This window comes from Branchiostoma floridae, chromosome 4 (genome assembly GCF_000003815.2).
Source record: "Branchiostoma floridae strain S238N-H82 chromosome 4, Bfl_VNyyK, whole genome shotgun sequence".
Classification (NCBI taxonomy): Eukaryota; Metazoa; Chordata; class Leptocardii; order Amphioxiformes; family Branchiostomatidae; genus Branchiostoma; species Branchiostoma floridae.
Window position 1 is genome coordinate 30,622,803 of NC_049982.1, and position 23,695 is coordinate 30,646,497.

The 23,695-nt window shown below is 42.3% G+C and overlaps 3 protein-coding genes across 3 annotated transcripts in view; all 3 read left to right on the forward strand.

Moving 5' to 3' along the window:
- LOC118414797 (E3 ubiquitin-protein ligase RNF139-like) overlaps positions 1-4,491 on the forward strand; it is a gene marked incomplete in the record, with an annotated part of 6,474 nt that extends 1,983 nt beyond the window's left edge. Inside the window, 2 exon segments of the mRNA XM_035819049.1 lie at positions 1-152; positions 1,167-4,491. Of these exon segments, the coding sequence (XP_035674942.1) occupies positions 1-152; positions 1,167-2,833 (1,819 nt within the window).
- Positions 1-23,695, forward strand: part of LOC118414804 — a 1,072,569-nt gene that overhangs the window by 852,872 nt on the left and 196,002 nt on the right. The gene's annotated exons all lie outside the window — the stretch shown is intronic.
- LOC118413763 (protein mono-ADP-ribosyltransferase PARP14-like) lies at positions 5,130-23,530 on the forward strand. Its single transcript, XM_035817296.1, has 20 exons — positions 5,130-5,267; positions 8,767-8,900; positions 9,632-10,009; positions 10,437-10,456; positions 10,611-10,742; positions 11,658-11,789; positions 12,244-12,426; positions 13,076-13,330; positions 14,137-14,373; positions 15,023-17,427; positions 17,784-18,029; positions 18,148-18,369; positions 18,778-18,934; positions 19,446-19,601; positions 20,076-20,264; positions 20,747-20,953; positions 21,617-22,258; positions 22,523-22,695; positions 22,826-23,009; positions 23,207-23,530. Exons 1-20 carry the CDS (start codon positions 5,130-5,132, stop codon positions 23,494-23,496), a joined length of 6,480 nt encoding a protein of 2,159 aa, XP_035673189.1. The 3' UTR covers positions 23,497-23,530.

Genomic DNA, 23,695 nt, shown 5'->3' on the forward strand with positions numbered 1-23,695 from the left:
TGAAGGCCAAGAAGTGAGCTGGCAGTCCCGTGTAAGAGCCATATTTGACGTGGTGTTTCGGGTTCCCTCCATCTATGTGATGGACTGTGTCATGAAAGACCAGCTCCCCATCCCATGGGACACAGAGGCACACACTGTATGGAGGATCACAGGTTGGTGGAAAACGTTGATAATCTTTTTTTCTATTTGCTTTAGAACAGACAAGGACAATGTGCCTGTGGCACTGCACTCAAGTTAGTAACTATATACCAACAGTGACACATACACAGTACAGACAGAAGGTAAAGTTAGTCATTTCTTATACCTCCTCGACCGAAGTTAGGTACAGTACCCATTTTTCCAGTCCTGGGTGTGAGGACTGGAAATGAGGAAGGTTGTTTAAAACTAAAAGTGCCTTTTCCAAGGGCACAACATCGGGAGCACGGCGGGTATCAAGGAATAGCAGGGCTCGAAGTTAACTATGTCCCGATGTTCCGGGGTCCACTAAAATTTAGGCCGGGACAACTGAAAAATCTTTTTGGGACACTTTTGGGACAATAGGAAAATAATCAACGAATCAACATCAGAATGTCCGATCTCCCCGCGGCCCGCGGTTGTCAGGCGTGCGTACTCTGACTTACAGTTGTTGTAATACATAATTTCTGAAAATAGGGTTGGGACAGTCCATCCTCACTTCGGGACAGTTGCAATTTATTTTTGGGACAATGCTGGGACAGTAGGGAAAAAAGTTAATTTTGAGGCCTGAATAGTCTTGAAATTTAAGACTGTTCCTAGTTGAATATAGAGGAATAAACTTGAACTGTTACCCTATTAAAAATCTTTCAACAGAAATACAAAATATATGATGCCAGCTATTCTTATATCCTATTTATTGTCAGTAAGCTTTCAATTTAGTAGAGTTACAGTTTAAGGAATTCAAATCTTCAGAAACTAGTCTTTGAAAGCAAAGTATTTATTATTTGGCTTTGCTACAAGAGTGACAGTTTTGTTCAATACAGACAGAAATTCAATTTGGCTTAGTAAGAAAATAGATTTCTGAGCCTTAAATTTCTAAGGAGTGTAAAAAGTTGTTGCTTTCCTTTTCTTTGCATTATAAAAACGTCAAAGACTGGAAGTCAGACTTTTAAGGAATACAGCTTCTCATCCTCCTTTTATTTCCTCCCCAGGGTTTCTTGTTGCAGTCGGCATCTTTGTGCTGACCCCAGATGTGCTATTCAGAGTCTACTCTTTCATTGGAGGAGCGTTGATTGTTCTGGTTGTCTATTGGTGGAACTGCTTCTACATCGCCCACTACCTCCAACAAACATCCTCAGAGGATGCTCAGACTAGTATAAGTGTCTTTGAAGACCGCTTGTTCATCTATGGGATTGTCTTCATAGCTGTAATGACATTGTTGTATATATTCATGCGAGGATATGCCCACACATTGATAGGAAACTACATCCTTGTCTCCTTTATTATACCCCAACTTGCTGTGTTGACCATGCCAAGGTGGGTGATCGAAATGTCGCTACAGGCGTCCCTCGTCCTATCGCACGGAGAGCTTGTAACCTGTGCCGTTATAAACGCGGTGTACGTACTGTACCTATCCAGGTTTTTAGTCCCCGTCGTGTTCCAGCTTATACGGACCTACGGGATCCAAGCGTTCGTGGAGAGCACTTGGATACGGCTCCATATACCGGACGTGTTGAGAGTGTTCTGGTTAACCAGATTGGCTGCGCAAGCCGTTGCCTTAGTGTACTTCGTAACGATAGAAGAGAACGACAGTAGATTTGTTTGGTTTTTACCCGACAGCGCCGAGTTCTGGGAGATTCTAAAAGACTTGCTGGTTACGGGATGCGACTCTACGTTAACGATATCAGGAATGAGCGCCGTCATAGCTATCGTGATGCACAACGTGGGACTACTCCTGCAAAGGTTTCTTGACGCAGAAGACACAGAGGAAAAGAGGATAGGAACCGTATCGGCAGTCCTGTTCTTCATCTTAGCAGTACAAACAGGACTGACGGGGTTGGATCAGAAGAAGCGGCTGGTACGCTTGGGACGGAACATGGGGCTCCTGACGACCGCGATTTTCCACTTCATACACAACATGGTGCACCCGAGGCTGATGACGCTCAGCGCGCAGCACACCATCGACATGAGAAGACATTACCCTCCTCTCACCGTCAGTGCCTTCATTTTCTTCGTCCCCTTCTATTTGATCTATCTCCTTTGGAGTAACAGTAACTTCAGCACGTGGCTGCTCGCTGTGACCGTGTTCACGGTTGAACTCCTGGTGAAAGTTCTCGCAACATGGTTCCAGTACGCTCTCCTAATGATCGACGCGAGGCGGGAACAGTACTGGGAAAAGCTAGACGACTACCTCTACTACATCAAGTCCACGGCAAACAGTATAGAGTTCGTGTTCGGGATATTCCTCTTTTTGAACGGTAGCTACGTCTTCTTTTTCGAGTCAGGCGGGACGATACGCGCGGTCATGATGTGCATGCACGCGTACTTCAACATATGGGTCCAGGGTAAGGAAGGGTGGAAGACTTTCATGATGCGGAGAACTGCGGTGAAGAAAATTAACGCGCTACCGGAAGCGACGGCTGCAGATCTCACGCGACTCAACGACGTGTGTGCGATATGCTACCAGGAGCTCTCGAGCGCTCGGATAACCCCCTGCAAGCATTACTTCCACGCGATGTGTCTGAGGAAATGGTTGTACGTACAGGACCACTGCCCGATGTGCCATAGAAAGTTGTACCAAACAGACGAGCCCCAGTCTTCATCTGAAGAAGATGGAAATCCAGATGTATTAGACTTTGAAATGGGAGACGATGACTAGATGATGGATAGGAAAGACTGGAATTTTGTTATTTTTTCTCTCCTAGTTCAGTGTAAATGTACAAACAGAGATTCTTGTTCCAAGGATAAAAAGTATTGACAGAAATTTTCAGTATGGTGAATTATTTGGGTACAAAATTTTGAAGAAGTGTACACAAGTCATATTTTTCAATGGGTATCAAATGTGTGGTCATGTTCTCTTATCTTTTAAAAAGCACAAGAAAATAAACACAAGGCACTGACCTGAATCATATGCAAAATCTAATGTGATCCAATATTTTATCAATAGTTTACCTGGGATGGCTGTCTGATACAAAACATAGAAAAATATTTATCAATTTACGATGTGTACATAAAGATACATTTATCAGTATAAAGACAATATGACAATTGTTGCAATTCTTCAAACAATAGATTTGCAGTTATTACACAAGCCAAAGAAAATAACTAGAACAAGAAGTATTTTCCCACTTACTAGTATATGTATATCAAGAGCAGTGTTTTGTATTTTTTGTGAATTGTACATGTTGACAAGTAGAGCTGTTTAGAAATTTGTACACTAAATATGTGTACACAAATGGAAACTGGTCATACATGTTAGTTGTGAAGCTAGGTGACAATGAAGATGATTTATCAAAACTTGTGTTTGGATGCATGTGGTATTTTTTGGAAAAGCATTTTGCCTTCTAAAGCAGTTCACTATATATATAGTTATGTGCATCTTTATCAGTCCAGTTAATGATTTGTAGAAGCTGAAAGCTTTCTTTTAGCTGCTACACTATGTCTTGTTAAAGTGAACTTCACCTGTGTTAGCATACAACTGTTGACTAAAGTTTAGGCTATTTCCCAACTTAGACACCGGACTCACCAAATTCAAAACCAGTACTGTGGTAATTTTTAGGCTATATTTGAAGACTGTCAAGTTTCATGAAACCATACACAGGAGACACTACAGATTACCAGCAATTTTCATGTTCCCTAACGTTATGCATACTGAGCAAGTATTCCTCTGGTATCGTTAGGAAAACCAGAGGACCAGGTGAAATTCCAATTGTAGTGTAAGAAAAAAGGTTAAACCTGTACCATTATGTTCCATCAAAAGATGTTTGATTTTATAACCCTTGTTTCTATTATCAAATATTGCCGACCAACAGAGAAAAGATCATAAAGAGTTGAGGACTTCATGATATATACTGCAAGTGTGTGTAAGGAAAATTTCACAAAACTTGTGGGTTTGACCCGGGGGGTTGTTTTAAAATCATATTGACAAAATGGTTTGTGTTATTGGACAAGCTTGCATTCATTTTTCCATCCATACAAAAATACTTTTTATCACCTAATTGTATCACAAGCTTATCCTTTTGCTCAGTTTCAGCTGTATTGATACACTTTGTATTGTTGCATGAAATTATCAAAATATCATTTTTAAGACCCTCTTCTTTACCAAGCCCTATCAGATACCTTAAATTGAAGAAAAAAAGTGTGACAATCACTTATTGATAATATATGTAACATAATGTGTGGCGTGGGTTGATAATTTTTGTGCAATATCTATAATGTATGTTTCAGTCATTCATTTGAATAATCTAGGTACTGGGCCTTTGCACGATGGAGGAAATGTATGTTTCTTTTTGCTCAAATACGCTTCTCCAAGAGAAATATTAACCAGTTGTCTAGTCCTTTTTGATAGCCGTATGATAGATATTCCATAACAACTGTACATCATTAGGTAAGGTGTACACTAAAAAACGACCCCGCCCCTGAGGCGTTGCAAAAAATCGCATTTTAATAAACACTTGCACACGCACGTGTATGCAAACGCATAGTTCTTCCACACAAGTGATGGGAAAACGTAGGTGTCAAAATATATTCTATTCTATACATCGCCTTTCATGAATCACACAGATGTTGCAAAGTCATACGAAGTGTTGTGACGTAACGACACTACCTGTTGCCAGGAATTATTGTTATACAACATGTACTAATGCACTATGAAAGTTCAGAGATCAACACCAAACAATGGGACCCTGACAGAAACTGAACTGAACTTTCCAGGTGAGATCACCAGACGACCCCTCGGGGTGTATTATGGCAGGCTGAGCAAGTTCCCGCCCAAATATATGGCACCCAATGGTTGATCAGGACGCATTCAAGTGAGGTCATGTAGCGTGGGTAATTATAAATGCCTGACCGTACTATCTTTAACGGCAACCGTATTTACCACACCTTTCGAACTCCTGAATTTAAAAGAAAACAACCGCAACAGGAGGCTGCCTTTCCATTTTGCTGATATGAAAATGAGCGGAGAAGACTTTGCTAACAGGAGTGTTCTTGTGGAAGGCTTTCCTCCACCGAAAACTGTCGAAGAGGCGGAAGTCATTATTGACAAACTCACCATACATTTTCAAAAGAGTTCCGTGTCTGGTGGCAGTGAGGTAAAGACTGTAGGCTTCTACCGACACAGCGGGAGGGCCGTTGTTACATTTACCGACAGAACAGGTAAGCTAGAGAGGCCGTTCATAATAAATCATTATAAACAGAAGTTAAGAAGCAAGATACAAGATAAAGGTGTTGAAGATATGGGCTCTCTTGGGACATCCTTAGTTGGATACTTGGATATTTTATTCAGCCTAATAGCTATCATACATTAATTGAAGATAAGACTATTTTTACTAAACCCAAAATGACATTTAGGCACTTAGGCGGGTAGGCAGACAGTGACATGAACTCCGATACTCCACGGTTACTCACGGTAGCTTGTGGCTACTATACACAGCATAACTTTTACTTCCCTTTTTTGTCCTTAGTTTTTACAGTCTAAAGCAGTTTAGTTAAGAGCATTAGGCGCCGGAAATCAAACCCATTTGCTCGAGTTTCCCGATATATATTGTTGTATCTCAGGTAAAAACATCAACGAGAACAGAAAGTGAAACATGTTGACTTCCGCTATCATTGTCCTTTGCGCATGCTCCTGAGTGGTATAGTCATTATACCCCTGTCACATTTGGCGAAAATCGATCGGACGACGATTCTGCGGCAATCGCCCGAGCTTCACTTATAATAATAACGTTATTGCACAAAAATTGTACAAGGTACAAAGTATGGCTTATATGTGACAGGGACGTTTTTCAGGTGAAAAATACGCGCATCCGTCTGTCAATCTTAAATATGGCCGATCTTCCAATACTTCGATACGCCCGAAGATCGTGGATATATGACAGGGGTATAAAACAAACGTGGGCACGTGAGATCTCGGAGTTATTCACGTAATAAAACACAAACGTTCGGACTTGAACAACCGCCTTTAGTATAGGTGACGCTCTTTCCAGGCGTTAATAAAAGGATGATTACAGTGTGTAACAAGAGTTCGGAGACCTCATATCCCATTAAATAGTCTGATTATGTAAATGATTTCTATATTTACATCATCTATGCTTGGTTATGTACGCATTTAGAAAGTTACACTGGTGTTGATTGTGCAATCATTTACCATATAGAAGAATTATAGCACGTTTACATCTATTATGCAAATTAGGGACGTATTTCCATAATTGATATCTGTTCATGTACCACCAGCCACAAACTACATATATGATAGGTATTTAAGTCCTACAATGACAAACACTACAAATATAGATTTCCCTCATTAATTATGCAAATTAAGTGCCAGTTTGCAACTTGCACTTGATGATGTACATCTCTGTCTAAGCTGCCTACATACCAAATATCATTTAAATTTGTCATTCCCTTGTCCATTTATCCTCCTGAGAAGATTTTGAGAAAAACGCAGCTGCAGTTCCAGAGCAACCTGCTAGGGGACCCAAACATGCACCACCTATTTCTTACGTCACAAGTTATCTGCCACTAAAAAATCAAGACCCTAGCACATCCAGGTCAAAATATGCAAAAAATGAATTTCTGCTGCAGTAACAAGGTCACATACCAGGGGGCCCAAAATCGACCTTAACCTTCGTCTTTCCAACACCTACCCACATACCAAATATCATGGCAATCCATCAAGAGGTTCTTGAGTCATGCTGACCACAAATGTCCGGAAACACAAACACACAGACACACAGACAGACACACCCAAAACTATATCTCCATTTTTTCATGGAGACAACAAGAGTTCGAAGACCTCATAACTTCTTGATGAGATATTTGGAGCTTGTGTACATTTCATGTTTTATCTTGTCTCATGATATATGTCCGGTGCAATGGCCTAGTGGGTAGAGTGTTCGCCTTGCATTCGGTAGGTCGTGAGTTCGATCCCCGGCCGAGTCATACCAAAGACTCTAAAAAATGGTACATGCTGCTTTCTCTGCTTAGCACTCAGCACTTAAGAGGAAGAGTATGGAAGTTAAACACACATCACTACCAGCGGACCAGCCCCCTGCTGTAGTGGCTTGCACATGTGTGGCCCAAGGGCTTCGAAGTGGGGATGGGCGCCACCCTACGCGTCTGTAGATGCATGGGCAAACTTTAACTTTTTAACTTTTCATGATATATGCTAACAAAGTTATAGTTAGCATATTTTTTGGTGATCAAAATTACATATACTGTATTTGCCCCACCTCCATCGACAGGATTCCATTTTAACATTTCTTTCTTACTTATGCAGATAACTTGCACAGGTCTGTAGCAAACCTCTTCTTGACTAAGTGACAGTTTTTAATTTCTATGTGTTAATTAAAGGGCGACAAATACATGATCACAACCCACGATGGTAAAATTTGGCCCCAAAATTTCCAGACTTCTATGTGGGGATTTAGAACACGAATCATATTCCATCTGCCGAGATCGAACAGAACGATGACGTGATCGAACAGAACGGGCGTTCTATTGGAGGTCAACCGCGGTCATCCGCAGGTTGTTGCAGTAAACATGCAGAAAACACCCTTGTTTTCCTGGGTGCCGTGCGTCAGAAGAAAAACTAACATTTTCGTAAATATAAAACGTTGTCTGACAAGCTTTGTTTTGCTGTTGCCAAGTTTGGAATATGTGACATGTAACAAAGCTGCTGGCGACATTATTGGTGACCTTGAATATCATAACACTTGTTTACGACGGCATCAATTACTCCATGTCCCTATCAGTGCGACTCGACATACGACCAAACATGGTATTTAAATCGCTTACAAAACGCGTGCAAATCAACTCTTTCAGGACTTAAATTGTCGACAACTAATATCTCCAGGTTTGTGTCTTAGGGATTTTTGGAATATGGAGGCAATTTTGAATTACGAGCCTTTGAGTATGAAAAACATGATTTTTCGACCTTATCTTGGCTGTAAAAATAGTTCTAAGTAGAAGTTGAAAAATCCCTAAGACAGAAAGTTTGATCTTACAATCATTACTCATATGATATAAAAGATTTGGATTTTAAGTCAAATTTAGGACCGATCTAAATATGGTATTTGTTTTTTTGTCCACCAAACACCCGTTCTAAACCAACCAACTAGGCACATTTCAGAAAACATTGAGACAAAACTGTGCAGCACACGTAAACGGTAAGATTTGACGTGTACACACTGCCAGTTTTCATTTAATCTCGACGAGACGCGTGCGAGGGGTTGCTTTTCTAACTATCATGATATTGTAGAAGATGTTTCAGTCACCGTCAGCCCTCCGCGGGGACCGCGCGGGGGCCCGGGTAACCCGATACTCTGCGTTCGAATGGAAACTTTTGGGCCAAATTTGACCATCGTGACCATATATTCTATCATGATTATAGGTGATTTAGATAGAAGATATGGTAAGGAAGAATGCAAAGTAGACGGCATTGCAACGGATATTTTCTTACTGGTTGGAGAAAGTTCTAGAAGGAGATCCGCTAGAAAAAAAAGTCCACATAGAACACTTTCGACAAGCCTAATGTTTTGGCAAGTTCTTACATTTGTGCTGTGATTTAAGATGCTCATTTTTTATTCTCAGGTGCTGAGAAAGCTTCAAGGTCACCTTGCACCTCCCTGCAGTTTCCTAACCAAGACAAACCTTGCCAGCTGCAAGTATCTCGGTTCCCAGCTTCCCACCAAGAACAGGGAAAATCTGAACACAACCAACACACGGTGAGTGTGTCACAAGTTCAAATATGATGTAGTTCATATATAATTGCACGTATTGTAAAATTGTATGCACCGTATTCCTTGTAGATCTATGATATTATAGATCTACAAGGCATACGGTGCATACAATTTTACAGTTCGTGCTATTATATATAATCTTTATTGACACGACAAAAGTACAGCGACTTTCAAAAGTACAGCGACTTTCGTAAGTTCTACATGTATAACAACTACTTACAGTACAACTAAACACACACATATATGGATATCTATTGGTATAAATAAATCAACAGATATGGCCTAGCGTGTCATTTACACTATTGGTCCTACGGTACATTCGTGGATATATTTACCTACTTGTACACGGTGAGGACTATCGCCTCCCAGAATGTAGTTGAATTTATCTAACGAAAAGAGAGTAGCAAATTCTTTAGAGCAAGCGGAAAGTAATGTGTAAACGCTTAGTGCGTTTATCATTATATATGAAATACATCATACTTGACACTTTCGTCAGGAGTTTTCTTTTAAATAGAGGATACAAACCTTATTGTTTTATATGAAGAGAGTCCTGACTACGATTATTTATGATGTTCTTTGTTCTCCATGAGAACTTTTTTGTTTATGCAGCATAATGAATTATGCACGGTCTTTGGTAGCATTACATGTTATCATACCATCGTTGCTTCCTCTCGTTGTCCCCCATAAGGAAAATGGAAATCTACCCGACTCAACAGCTGCAAATCAACCGATGCAACCTCCAACTGGCGCAGCTGCACGTGCAAATCCATCGATGCAACCTCCACAGGGAGCAGGGGCACGTGCACATCCATCGATGCAACCTCCACAGGGCGCAGCGGCACGTGTACATCCATCGATGCAACCTCCACAGGGCGCAGCGGCACGTGCACATCCATCGATGCAACCTCCTACGGGAGCAGCGGGACGTGCACATCCATCGATGCAACCTCCACAGGGCGCAGCGGCACATGTACATCCATCGATGCAACCTCCACAGGTCGCAGCGGGACGTGCACGTCCATCGATGCAACCTCCACAGGGCGCAGCGGCACGTACACAACCATCGATGCAACCGTTTCCAATGGGACAGCACGGTATCCTTCCAACAGGTGGTCCGCAGTTATTACCAGGCATGAGGAGAAGCTATATTTGCAGTGTTTTACCATTATGAACTGAAATACCTGTCAATTATGTAATTTGCGGCAGGTGTAACAGATACCAGTTATGCAAATACGTTCTTAATATGTTTGATTAATGTTAAGTGCCATAATTCATAAGTGGCAAATAATGAGACCGGTGTATACGCGGGGCCGGTGTGCATAACCTGTCTAAAGGTGTACATAACCAAGCATAGATTATGTAAATGTCTTTGACATAATCAGAGTATTTTATGGAGAAATGAGGTCTCCGAACTCTTGTTTAATACTTTTTTCTAGGTACAAAATCATCTGATGCCTCCAAACACAAAACTACCTCTGATAGTTCAAACTCTTCAGACGAAGATTCTCCCAATGTTTCCAGGCAACGACAGCCAGCAAAAGGCAAGAAAAAACATCTTCGAGTAGGATGTCTTACTTTATATATGTATCAAATCTAGAATCTGCATGTTGTGCAAACTTCAAGGGGTGATTTTTTTTTTAGTACAAACTACAAATTGATGTGATGCTACCTCGAGCTGTCTTTGTGCTTTCTCAGGACACAAGACTAGGAAAAGGTCGGCTACGGGTGTCGGTTCGTCCGACCAGGAGACAGCTGCAGCTGAGAAGCGACGAAAGAAACATCCTGTCACAAAGCAAGAAGCAAAACGGTCAAGACGGCAGACGAACAGTAAGTTAAGATTGATATGTGGTAAAGAAATTGATGATGTCATGTGGGAAAATATAAAATCATTTGTCTTTCCATGCATACCGGTATCGGCATACTATAATTATAGATCATCCGGGCAATATCACTCTAACTGCCTTTACTTGGCGCTTTTTTTGGAGGGAGGGGGTGCTGATTCAACATATAGGTAAGGTTCATATGCCGGGAAGTTTGTGTCTGCGCCCGCTAGAGAATCTGACCTTTGTTGAAAATATCACAATTCGCCCCCCCCCCCCAACAACAAAAAAACCGCCAGCGCTCCTAGACATTCGTAATTTCCATAACTAATGTAAAAGTGTTATAATTCTTGCAATTAGAATCATGACAAAACCTTTGCTCTGTCTCCTACCTACCTATACTACTACTAATAATGATAAATGATGATAAATGATAATATATACCTACCTACTACTTGTTTTAAGTCCGAATGAAAATCAGGACGAACATTTCCAAAATACTTTTTATGGATTTTTATGGTCATTACCTCCGTGAATACCACCTTCACTGGGGATATTGTTTTTGATTGTGTTTCTGTTTTGCCACCTATAATTCAAAATGCGTTGATGTGTATTTTGGCGTTTAAGAAGTTAAAGAGGTCCCTAAGAAAGATGCTAACTTTGAACCCCTACCGGCATTGTAAGATACTGCAGCATTACCTTTCACCATCACTTTCCTGACAGTAGTGTGGTATAGACCATGGATAGCTGATCAGAATACCGCTAGGCGAATGTCCCTTTAGGATGTGGTATTAAGAAGGCTACTATTAAAAAGGTCGCAAAATAAGTCTCAATATTTCAAGAAGGTATGTGATCTTTGAACTCTTGTTTTTCAGGTACAAATGTCAAACATTTAACTGTATACTGTTGTCTGAATTTTTAGTAACTGAACGTGTCCTGAATCAGCCATACAAAATCCAGGACAGCAAAGAAGACATTCATCGTTTCTACACGAACCTAGAATCGACAGTCACAGATGCCGAAGCTGAAGAACCACCTCAGCTGATCTCAAAAGGTGAACAATAAAGAGGTCAATCCAGAGTTCATGCGTTTCAAGTACAAGCATAAATTGGAGGAAGAGATCAAGTCGCACCACACTATCGTCACATGGCCTCACGCGAAAAATGATGAAAAAAAGTGAAGTGCAAAATAGCTCAAAGTGAAAAAATTAGAAATGTATCATTTAATGTATAGCAAACATGACATGAAGCGCCTAAGAAATACGTTATAATTCCAAACTTTATTTGTTTATTGTTTATTGACTCCTTTAATTGTTGACAGCTTATCACTACAACATCTACAGGAGTAATGATTACACATAACACTTGGACACATAACATACACAACATATAACATGTCATTCAAAATATCATAAAAACGCATGTGCCTTATCAAGTATCTCATGTGCCATTAGCTGAGCTTCGCATGTATCGGATGTTACTTCTCACCAACTGTCTTCTCACCGACAGAAAAAGAGGACGATAAAATTGCGATTGAAGTGACCGGGCTGCCACGAGGCGAATTGGAGAAGAGGCGAGGCGTCCTTCATTACTACTTCGAGAACACAAAGCAATCGGGTGGTGGGGCAATCTCCCAGTTCGATATTGACTTCGAGAAGGAACGCATCAAAATCGTTTTCAAAGACAAGGAAGGTAATTTTGTCTGCTTGACAATTTTTAGACATATTTTGAAAAAAAATAAAGTTAGGCCATAATTTGTTTCAATATTCACATTTACATGTAAAGCTAGTTCACCTTTATCCGCGGGGTAACCTAAATCCGATGTTATTCAAAACAGTGTATTTAGGCACATCAGTCGACGGGTGGTAGTTTTAAACTGCAATGTACTGAAAATATTGCAATTTTAAACCTACGTCCGTCGACGTGATATCCCCAAATTCCCTGTTTTTAAAAACAACGGATATAGGTTACCCAGTGGATAAAGGTGAACTGGCGTTAATATCCATGAAGAGTTTCATCTGTTTGGTTATGATTAAATGGTTCTATCACATAACCAAGAGATACACAACTACCATTTTTTATGAAAACCTTTGAGTAGTCCCTTCAATTATTTTTCGTAGTAAGATGTCGAAGGACGACCGAAACGTTGGGAGGTTAATACGTCTTGGTCGCATGAAAAGAACTTTGTTAATCTTCAAGAAGTTCACACACATAGTAGGCATCCTTCCATCTTTCCAGATGATGGTATTCACACACACCACATGCAAGATTCATACGAACTGCCAAGATAAAACAACACTTTGATACTGACCTACCTTTTTATATTAACATTTACTTCAAGCCCCAGCACGAGTAATGCAAAAGTCAGCTCATGAGGTTGCAAGAAAGAAGCTGAAAATCCGTTTGGTCAAGCCTCGCCGAAAACAACCGGTAGATCCGACTCGGATACTTCTGAAAGGCGTCGCTGACCATGTCGATGAAGAGGGCTTGTTTCTGTACCTTGAGTCAATGAGTAAGGGCGTGGATGAACCGTCTGAAGTTTTCTATGGCAAAGAAGCTGGGACCATCATGATAGTTTTCACGGAGCCAATTTCAGGTAAGTTGTTCAAGGTGTGATTTGATTTCCTATCGTGTTTATTGGACGCCCAGATCGACATTTGTTGGTACCAATTTGTTATATCACACACAGACACACAGATGTGCACAGACACACACACACAGACACACGCATGCAAACAGACACAGGCATACAAACACAAACACACACAGCTACAAACACACACACATACACATAAACACACAGACACACATACACACAGATGTGCACAGACACACACACACACACAGACACACGCATACAAAAAAACACAGACATACAAACACAAACACACACAGCTACAAACACACACACACATACACACAAAGACACACACACACAGACACACAGATGTGTACAAACACACACAAACACAGACACACACAGAAACAGACACACACATACAGACACAGATATACAAACACAAACACATACAGCTACAAACACACACACACACGCATACATACACACCTGAACACACACACAGATACACAGATGTGCACAGACACACACAGACACACACATACAAACAGACACAGACACAGACATACACACGCAAACACACACAGCTACAAACACACACATACGCACACACACACACATACACATATGTTCAGACACACACAAACATACATCTACATGTACATTCCTCCCATTTACTTGTGTCACTCCCATCTCTCTTATTGCTTTTACACAGCTGTAGAAAAATTACTATTACACAACTATATAGACAAATAATTCTCACAGCTCTTACAGTAACAACTGAAAATTCCGAGCAGCTACCAAAATCGTTGGTTTTGTTTCAGATCATGACACACTCTTGTCAAGATGTGAGGAAACTGAGTTAGAAGGACAGAAGATATCTGCCGAGAAAGTGCACAACACGGACTGCATCCAAGTGACGGGACTCCCTCCCCAAACGTCTAACGACAAACTGCTATACTACTTCGAGAATGCCAAACGAAGCGGGGGAGGTCCTGTGGCAGACGTCCAACTGGACAAAGACCGCGGCAGTGCCCTAGTATTTTTCGATGACCATACAGGTGAGCAATGCGATGCACTGTCTCTGATTCTGTCAGATATACAATATGTTCAGAGTTCATTGTTGTGGATTCCTTTCGGAAGACCACGGCAAGAAATGTTGCATGTTTATAAAGAATAATGGATATCAGGTCGCTCATTATTTTCGACTAATGTAACAAAAAAGGACATTTTTTCCGGAGACTGGTTCAACATGACGAGAGAGTATCAAAGAGGCAAATGTTTATTGTATTGTAGCTTAATGATTGTGCTTGCATTGTGTAGAAGTGACTCAATCGAGCTACGGTTCTAGTTGTAGAAGTGAAACTACACGTAGTTGAATAGTTTTGATGGTGGAACCAATGTTGAAGCCATAAGTGAAGTGAAGCCAAGCCATTTTCATACTGCATAAGTGCACTAAGTCTTGACTACAGAAACGAATGGCTGCAACACCATATTTCACTGCATCAATTCTTGTTACGAGGTGTATGGTGTCTATTTTCAGCCACCTTGTTATTTTTACCCAACTTGTTTTTGTCGCTCACATTATTGTTGAGGTACGCAGAGGATGTCATCCATAAAGCTCACTTGCTGTGGTCTTAGAGCAACAGCCGGGTTTTAATCATTTACATTATATACAGTCCAATACATGTCCTCTTTATTCTGTTTCAGTAATAGAACGCGTCCTGAAACAAAGCCACGCCATACAGAAGACCAAAGTGACTGTGGAACCATTTTACATCTGCCTTGGCGCAACAATTGCCGATGCAAAAACACCACCTCAGCTGGTGCCCCTTCCAATCACCGAGAACGTTACTCCTCCCATTGCTTCATTCGTGATGAATCATGAACGGTTTAAGAAGGATCTGGACGATACCATGGAAGAGGCCAATGCATCCATCTCTTGGCCAGTTGGAAGCGATCAGGCCAGTATTGAGATCACCCCAACTCTGACGAAGGAAACACTAAACCTGGCAAGCATCGCCGAGAACTGGGCTCCCAACGCAAGGGAAGGACTGAAGAGTTTCCTGGCACGGTTTGATACCAAGAAGATTGCTGATGTCATGCAAGCATCGTGGCCAGAGGTCTGCAAACTCGCTGTTGATGGTACCCTCAACGATGATGATACCATCAGCGTACTCAGTACCAGTGAGAGAAAGATCACCTTCACCGGTCTGAAAGGTAGCGTGGCGAAGCATTACAAAAGTGTCATGGAAGGGAAGGAAGAAATAGAAGAGGAAATCAAAAGAAAACAGTCAGAAGTGGATGAGACCGTTACCACACTAAAGCCCTACCAAGTCAGGCTGTTAGCCATGTCTGATTTCAAAGACAGAATGATAAGCAAGTTCCCCAAGCTGCAGATGTCATTTGACACGGATATAAGGAAGGTCAAGTTTCATGGTTTACTGGACGAGATCCAAAAAACAAAAAAGCAGATGTACGAAACAGTGGAAGGAGCAATGTCAAAGCCTATCAAACTGTCTCCTACTCTGATTTCCTTCTTTACAAGTGCGAAGGAACCAGAGCAGCATCTTCTTTGTGAGTACAGACAAGACAGAGTGGTAGCCGTGATCACGACAACTGCAGGTGAGGTTGAAGTCTGCGGTTTAACGGGTAATGACGTGAGGAAAGCAGTCTCAATCCTAAAGAAGACATTCCAAGAACAACGCCTTTATATCTCCGACGAGTCTACCTCTGTACTAGATACTGAGGAATGGAAGACGACAAAGACGGATCTGGAACAAAGTGCGCAGGGTTTGTTGAAGATATCAGTGGTGAGCAGTGCAGACCCTGGTGCAACTACAATCTTGTTCACCGGTAAATCTGCATTTGTCAAAGACATGAAGGATAAGGTTGACAAGTACCTTAAAGTCAAGACAGTTTATAAGAAGCAGGTAGGAGCCGACGATGGAGTAATCCGCTTCATCAAAGAGCATCAGAAGTCCAACCTTCAACTCCAACTGGAGGAATACAAAGTGTCCGTCTGGTTTGAAGGAACTGAGGAAAGTCCCATGATGTTCATAAAAGGAAACACTGAAGGCATCCAACGAGCTGACTCTGTCCTAAAAGTTTACATCGACAGTGTCATCAGCGACCAGATGTCCATCAAGAAGCCTGGGATGTCCAAGCACTTCAAGAAAGACGGCGGATCAAAACTGCCGCTAGTGGAGAAGAAGTGTAAGTGCGTTATTGACATTCAGGATGCCACGAAGAAAACGCCAGCACCAGATCCAGACACGTTTGCCAAACAGTTTATGCCGAAGTCCCCCATCATTGTCCCCCAGAATAAGGCAGTAGTCAATCTTGACGGTGGAAAGAAACTTGTCGTCTGGAGGGACGACATCACAAAACACAAGGCAGACGTCATCGTCAATGCCGCAAATGTAAGGCTGGAACATGTCGGAGGGCTGGCAAAGGCAATAGTTGACGCCGGTGGTGACATCATTCAAAAGTTTTGCAACGACTACATTCAAGCGAACGGTAAACTGATTCCTGGACAAGTGGTCTCCTCACCACCTGGGCGTATTAATACTTGTCAGAGGATTCTGCATGCAGTTGGGCCGATATGGAATGGGGGTGGTCTTGGAGAGGAGGGTCACCTTGCTGATGCTGTGTACGGAAGCCTCGAAGAAGCAGCTAAAAGCAACTTTCGGTCAATCGCCATTCCGGCGATCAGCTCTGGAATCTACGGATATCCCCTCAAAAAGTGTGCTGAAATAATTGTGGCTAAGACGGTCGAATACCTTGAGGATAACCCAACCACAAGCCTACAAGTAATCAAGTTCGTCAATATTGTCGACCAGACAGCAGAGGCATTTGTCGATGCATTAGTTTCGGAATTTGGAGTGGAAAAGGTTGAGAAGAGTGACGACAAAGTTGATCAAGGAACCACCACCCCTCCCCAGAAAGCTCGGCCAAACAGGCGTCGCACCAGGCGTGGACCGCGACTGGCAAGTCCCTCTACAACAACGTTCACACCGCCTCCGAAGCCTAGAGATCCCGTAGCTGATGTTGGCTTTCGTACAACAGAGGGGAAGGCCATCATTGCCATCCAAGCCAACATTGCTAGTCAAAATGTTAGTGAATTTGATCTCTTTCCTTGTTCCATTTCCATTTCATCTTACATCTAGACTACAACGACACGTAAAAGAACCCGCCACATGTGCGATGTTGCGGTGTGAGTGGTCTAAAAACCTACAGTCCCTGGCCGCAACTGGGGCAATTACTGTCGTGTTGAGGTCATTAGGTGCCGTTAACCGGCTGCCATTTCAGACCCGACTTAGCCCCGCCTATTATACGCTCCTCGCAATTCAGACGTCCCTGGCTTCGATGAGAGAGTAGTCGATCCAAACAAACAAACAAACATTCAAACAAACAAGCAGGCAGGCGTTCATTTGACGTCATCTTCTGCGTTATACCTGTTTCTATATAGGTCGACGTTTTGGTGAACACTACCGCTGGCAACCTGAACCTGAACACAGGCGCGGTGTCAAGAGCCATCCTCCAGCTAGCTGGCAACGATCTGCAAACTCTGGTCAACAGAGCCATGCAGCAAGCGAGGATTACATCTCTGCCTGATGGTCAGATCCTTGTCACTGATTCAGCAGATCTACTGTGCAAGCAGGTGATCCACTGTGTCTTGTGCAGCTGGGACGGCGGACAAGGGAACTCTGAAAAGGTCTGTGGCTATCCGATCGTCTTTAGTCAGTCAGATAGTGTATCCACAACATAATTTTATAATTTTCCTTGATGGCTTGCTGATGACCCAACTCAGAACCTGTAACATCGTTCTCCAGGTTCTTCGCAAAATTGTCCAGCAGTGTCTGCAACAAGCTGAGAAGGGTAACTACGCGTCCATCGCGATTCCAGCGATGGGCACCGGAGGACTTCACTTCCCGCATGATGTCGTGGCAGAGGCCATGTTTGACGAGGCTGTGGAACACTGTAGGAAGAATCCCTCTGGTTCTCTACGTGAAATTCGCTTCATTGTGTGGGAAGAAGACCCGAAATCTATTCCGGTATGTCATTCCCTTTTTGTTGTTATTTGTGAGAGACAGAAAAAACAAAACAAATGCAAGGCTGGATCATTCATTCAAGACATTTCGACATCTGTTAGTAAGCGGATTGGGTCAGATTGGTTAGGGATTGTAATCATACAGGATCCCTATCCCACTTTCTCCTACGTTCCCAGTATGCATGTAGAAATAAATCACTACATGAAGAGAACATCTGGATGGATTGTAATGACATTTGGTTTGTAAGTAGGGCTTTTGAAGACTTTAGCTCATGTGTGACCTTGGCACTGCAGTAAAACGTTTTTTTTTTGTATCTTTTGACCTGGACATGATATGGTATTGATTTTTTTCTTGCAGATTATGAAAACTAGGCTGTATGATACTATGAGACTTATATTTTGTGTTTCACAGGCTTTCAACGAAGTTATGATGAAGTACAAGGCTCTGCACACTGACGATGCACCCCAACCAACTCCGACCCCAGAGCCTATCCTCCAAGCTGAGGCAGCATCTTCATCTCCAGCCGTGCGGCCGGGACGCGGTCAACGAGGTCGCCGGGACCGTGGAAGTAAATATAGAATACAATACGGTGTATTCCGTATCACCCGAGGTGCCAGCCCGGCCGCGGGAAGGATCGCCCGACGGCCGGATTGAGATCCTACCTGCAGGAGGGCTGGGACCGAGGGTGATGCGGTATACACCGTGTTGTATTTTATTTATGTCATGTTTCGATGCGAATTGCACCAGAAGTTGAGAAAATGTTGTGTCCTCAAACAAAACATTGTAACAACAGCAATTCTAACTTCCAAATTCGGTATTCGAATTTTCAACCGTGCCGTATTCGGCCCGTTTGAAATAGTTCGATTTACTCGAAAGCAGCCTGTGTGATACAGCTTATAACCTGTGTGATACGGAAAGTTATCGCAAGGTCCGGAACACCCGTATCGAATGTTCTTTTGGCCTGTTGGTTTGGTGACATGAATAAAAATACGCATTGGATAGGTTTTTTCGTATATCTGGTATTCCAACTGCAAAAATTCCAACATGATTAAATCGATCTAATACTATATTCTTTTCAGTGTCGACGTTGTTTTCCGAAATATCTACTCCGGTACGCGGAGAACTGCAAATGTTTATCGGAGACCTAACACTGAACATCCGCAAAGGAGATCTCACCAAGGAGACCACTGACTGCATTGTCAACAGCACGAACGAACAACTCGACCTGACTCGAGGTTTGGTCTAATATTGCTAAATATCTGTCTTATAGTTTAGTAATTTTACTTATTGTAACCGGTACATCATTGGATAGAGGCAAATCGAATCTGATATATTGTCTTCATGTTCACACAGGTGCCGTTTCCAATGCAATATGCAAAGCTGGTGGACCTGACATTGAACAGGAATGTAAAAATATCGGTAGGTGAATGCGATAATGAAATGCTAATTAGGATTGTGTTTGAATTCATGAACTAGGGAATATATTTCGAGTTGTTTCATTACTTTGTTGGGCACGACGCGTCAAATTGTTATCAAGGCTTATCAATCACATTAGAGTCCAGTGAGAGCATTATGCAAATGAAGATTGTTCCTCTTATATATAAATTGTGTTCATGGTTAATCGTATAGTGATGTGATAATTGAGGTAGCGTTGTGGCCAATAACATGTAACAATGAAAAATTTTGCAGGCGTTTATGTTTCTTTACAGCTGCTCGTGGTGGTATGCGAGACGGCATCGCAGTCACGGGATCTGGCCAGCTGAAATGTGGGAAGATTATTCACGCAGCTGCACCAGCACCTGGCCAGAGTACAGGCTGGAAGAAAGTGATCACCAACTGCTTACAGACTGCAGACACGCTCAGACTTAGGTCCATTGCATTTCCAGCTCTGGGAACAGGTAAGACTTCATTACGATCCATAGGAGTAAACGTGATAAAAATTGTTATCCAGTTTTAGCAATAGTTGACGTCATGTGAGCGTAAGGTCACGTGTGCTAAGCTACAATGATAGTAATTTGAACCTGATGAAAGCTGCAGTTGAGGAAGAATTTTATTTTATATTAGTACCTCCTTATATGGGTGTGTTGACTTCGGTGTGTTTTTCTCCATGTTTGTTTGCGAGTTACTGAAATAGGGGAAATGGTGCAAAAACAGATCTAGAGTGACAGGATGTGAAACACGATATTGAGGTCCAAATATCCCCAACAGTTTAGTTTTGACAAGGAATACATAAGACATATTAAGCCAAAACAGGTCACAGTCATGAATGAGCTATAAATTCACAAAAACTGCAAGAAAATTATTTTTTTAGTTGTAATGAATTTTCATGCCAGTGAGTATTCAGTATCACTTCAAGTGTTGTATATTCTATCAAAAACAGGTACTCTGCAAGGAAGTGCGGAAAGTACGGCAACCACTATGCTCGACGCCCTGCAAGACTTTGTCCTCCAGAACAAAGCAACCAGACTCAACGAGGTTCGCATCACCATATTCCAACAAGAGATGGTGCGTGCTTTCCACGAAGAAATGCAGAAAAAGGTTGGACAGCCTCTACCCGAGAAAGTAGCAAAGCCGTCCGGAATCCTTGGTGAGTTTCCGTCGAAAAAAATGGCGTACCTGGCTATCTCGTCTCGTTCCGTCAGATAAGTAGAAAGTCCGGTGTTCGGTTTTGTCGGAGCATTCTGTACAAGCGAGCCTATCTTGACCACAACCAAAAACAAACTCTTCTCTTTCCTCGAAACACTCAGGCCTCCTACTGAAGTGCAACTTACTTCTCTCTCCGTCAACCACCCTTTACATATCTTGAAAACCTTGCTCTCTTATTTCAAATACAATGTAACATTATCATATAGCCAGGCACAGAGGGCCAATCAGCAGGCCCCGTTCCCTGTTGCGCCCGTACCACATAGATTCCGACCAGCTCGGTGTATATCGCTCCTTCTGATTGGACAAAATTTGCATAGACAGCTGTTGGTGTCACAAGTATAGAATCAAGAGATCTATGCGTCATACAGGAGTTTGCAAGTTTGGGTAGGCTATGTGATAATTCGCTTCGCTCACTCGGTGATTTTATTCTGTGGTTAAAGCAAATGCCCATGCGTTATGACACCATATACACCTCGGGGCGGGTCATTAATCCTTAAATATACCCTGTAGGAGGCTCTTTAGAGAGTGGGGTGCTGCTTTTACTTGCTTATTTGTTTTTAGTTTCTTTGCTCCAGAATAACACTGTGTTGCTATACCTCAACAGGAAGTATCGGGAGGCTTGCTTCTGCAGGATTGAGCTATCTCACTGGAGGTCAGTCAAGTACCGCCGACAACAAACCCATCCCGTCAGCCGATGACGTCGTCGTAATCGTTATCTACGCCGACAGTGACGACAATCTGTTTAAAGCAAAGACCATGATAAACAAGATTATGGACGACGCGTCTAAAGATGAGAGGATCCACGTCAGGATCAAATTGACGGAGGAGCAGAAGGACCACGTCGCGCGCATTGTTCAGCGTCACGATTGTTCTGCTACCATTACGAGAAGCAACATCCGCTTGCAAGGTCGAGAGATTGACGTGCTGGCAGCTTCTCAAGAGATCAATAACTTTCAACGTGATGTCGAGATGAAGACCAAAGAAGAGAAACATCTCAGCGAGAAGGCAGAACTTCTCCTGAAGACCGTACAGTGGTACTACATTGACGACAACGAAGATAAGCAGCCTTACGAGGCTAAGGTCAACTACATAATAGAGACTGCCCACTTGGCCAATGAAACTGGCGTTGATTTTCAATCCGAGGGTGAAAATCTACACATTGACTTCATGGCAATGAAAGAAATCGTGGTTGGAGACTCAACAGAAGCTGCAATGGGCGTGGTTCGATATGAAATAGAGAAAGAAGGTAATTTTCTCAAAGTTGCACGTGGTCGCAAATAATACCAGTGTCTACAAATTCCTTCATGGACTAGTATTCTTTAACTCATCACCCGAGTTATTGATCAGCAAACTGTAAATATTTCATCAATTGTAAAAGTGTATGTGGGAAGAGTGATCACATAAATTGATCTGTAATCATGCTTGGTCCCTTCAACATACATTGTTAACAAATGTTCTCTTAGAAAATTCCTTGGAATGATTGATATCTTCAAATCGTCTTTCGTATCAGGAACAATGAAGGTACCAGAAACCTGGACTGATATGGCGGACAACAACCATTTCAAAGAAGTCGAGCTGCAGCCAACATCAGATGAGTACAAGAAAGTACGCGACGAGTTCATGAAGAGTATTGCCACAGACGCCCTGCAGTATTCTGCAATAACAACAGCAAATGTGCTGAAGGTGGGCAAAACCGACGCTCTTACGGGCTACGCATTATTCTTTAGAAGTGGTTACTGTTCCCAGTTTGCTGAACTTTACCATTTGATCTATCCTATGAGCCCTGGTTACCACATCTCTCATTTCCATTCAGATACAACGTATACAGAACGTTCCCCTGTGGCACCAGTACATGGTGAGAAAGAAGAAAATGGAACTTGACAACGCTAAGAGTCCACAGCCTGTCGAGCGGATCCTGTACCACGGCACTCCTGTTCATCCTATACCGAGCATCAACAATACCGGGTTCAACCGTAGCTACAGTGGCCGTAATGTCGGTATGTGTGCACATATAATTTTGTCAAATTTCGATGATTTGCAAAATCTAATGATGAATTGCAACAAACGACGATGTTGACGCACCAATTAGCGAGGCATTACCACAAACCTATCAAAGAGCTGGAGAATATATGTCAAAAAGAAACAGTGTTGACGTTGATCTAGTCCCACAAATTTGTTGTCTTCCATCTTACAGCTGCAATGTATGGGAATGGCGTGTACTTTGCAGTGACAGCAAGTCTCTCCGGAGCTGACCAGTACTCAAGACCAGATCCAAACGGTCACAGGCACATTTACATGGCTCGTGTTCTGTCAGGGGATATGTGCGAGGGGCAAAGGAAGATCATCGTTCCCCCAGCAAAAGACCCTAACAAGCCGCACATCACGTACGACAGTGTTTGCGACAATCTTGCAACTCCACAAATCATTGTCATATTCTCTGACACACAGGCATATCCCGAGTATCTAATTACCTTCACTAAATAAGAAGCGCTTGCTGTGGCAGGGCAAGTTGTGACATTGAATTGACTTGACATCTAAATTGCCAAGTCCTGCCCACAATTAGAAGTAAGCAATTGCTACAAAACATGTTCAAACGTTAACGTTAAGTTACTACAGCAAGTGCTATTAAACCTTAAAGAAAGAAAGTCATAGCAACCTTCTGCAGGCTGGTTGTAGTTGGTGT

Excerpts from the sequence above, each read along its gene's own strand:
- LOC118413763 (XM_035817296.1), top strand. The coding sequence starts at position 5,130 with ATGAGCGGAGAAGACTTTGCTAACAGGAGTGTTCTTGTGGAAGGCTTT. Across the intron at positions 10,457-10,610 it reads GCAACGACAGCCAGCAAAAG|GACACAAGACTAGGAAAAGG; the intron begins GCAAGAAAAAAC and ends GTGCTTTCTCAG. Across the intron at positions 17,428-17,783 it reads CCAACATTGCTAGTCAAAAT|GTCGACGTTTTGGTGAACAC; the intron begins GTTAGTGAATTT and ends GTTTCTATATAG.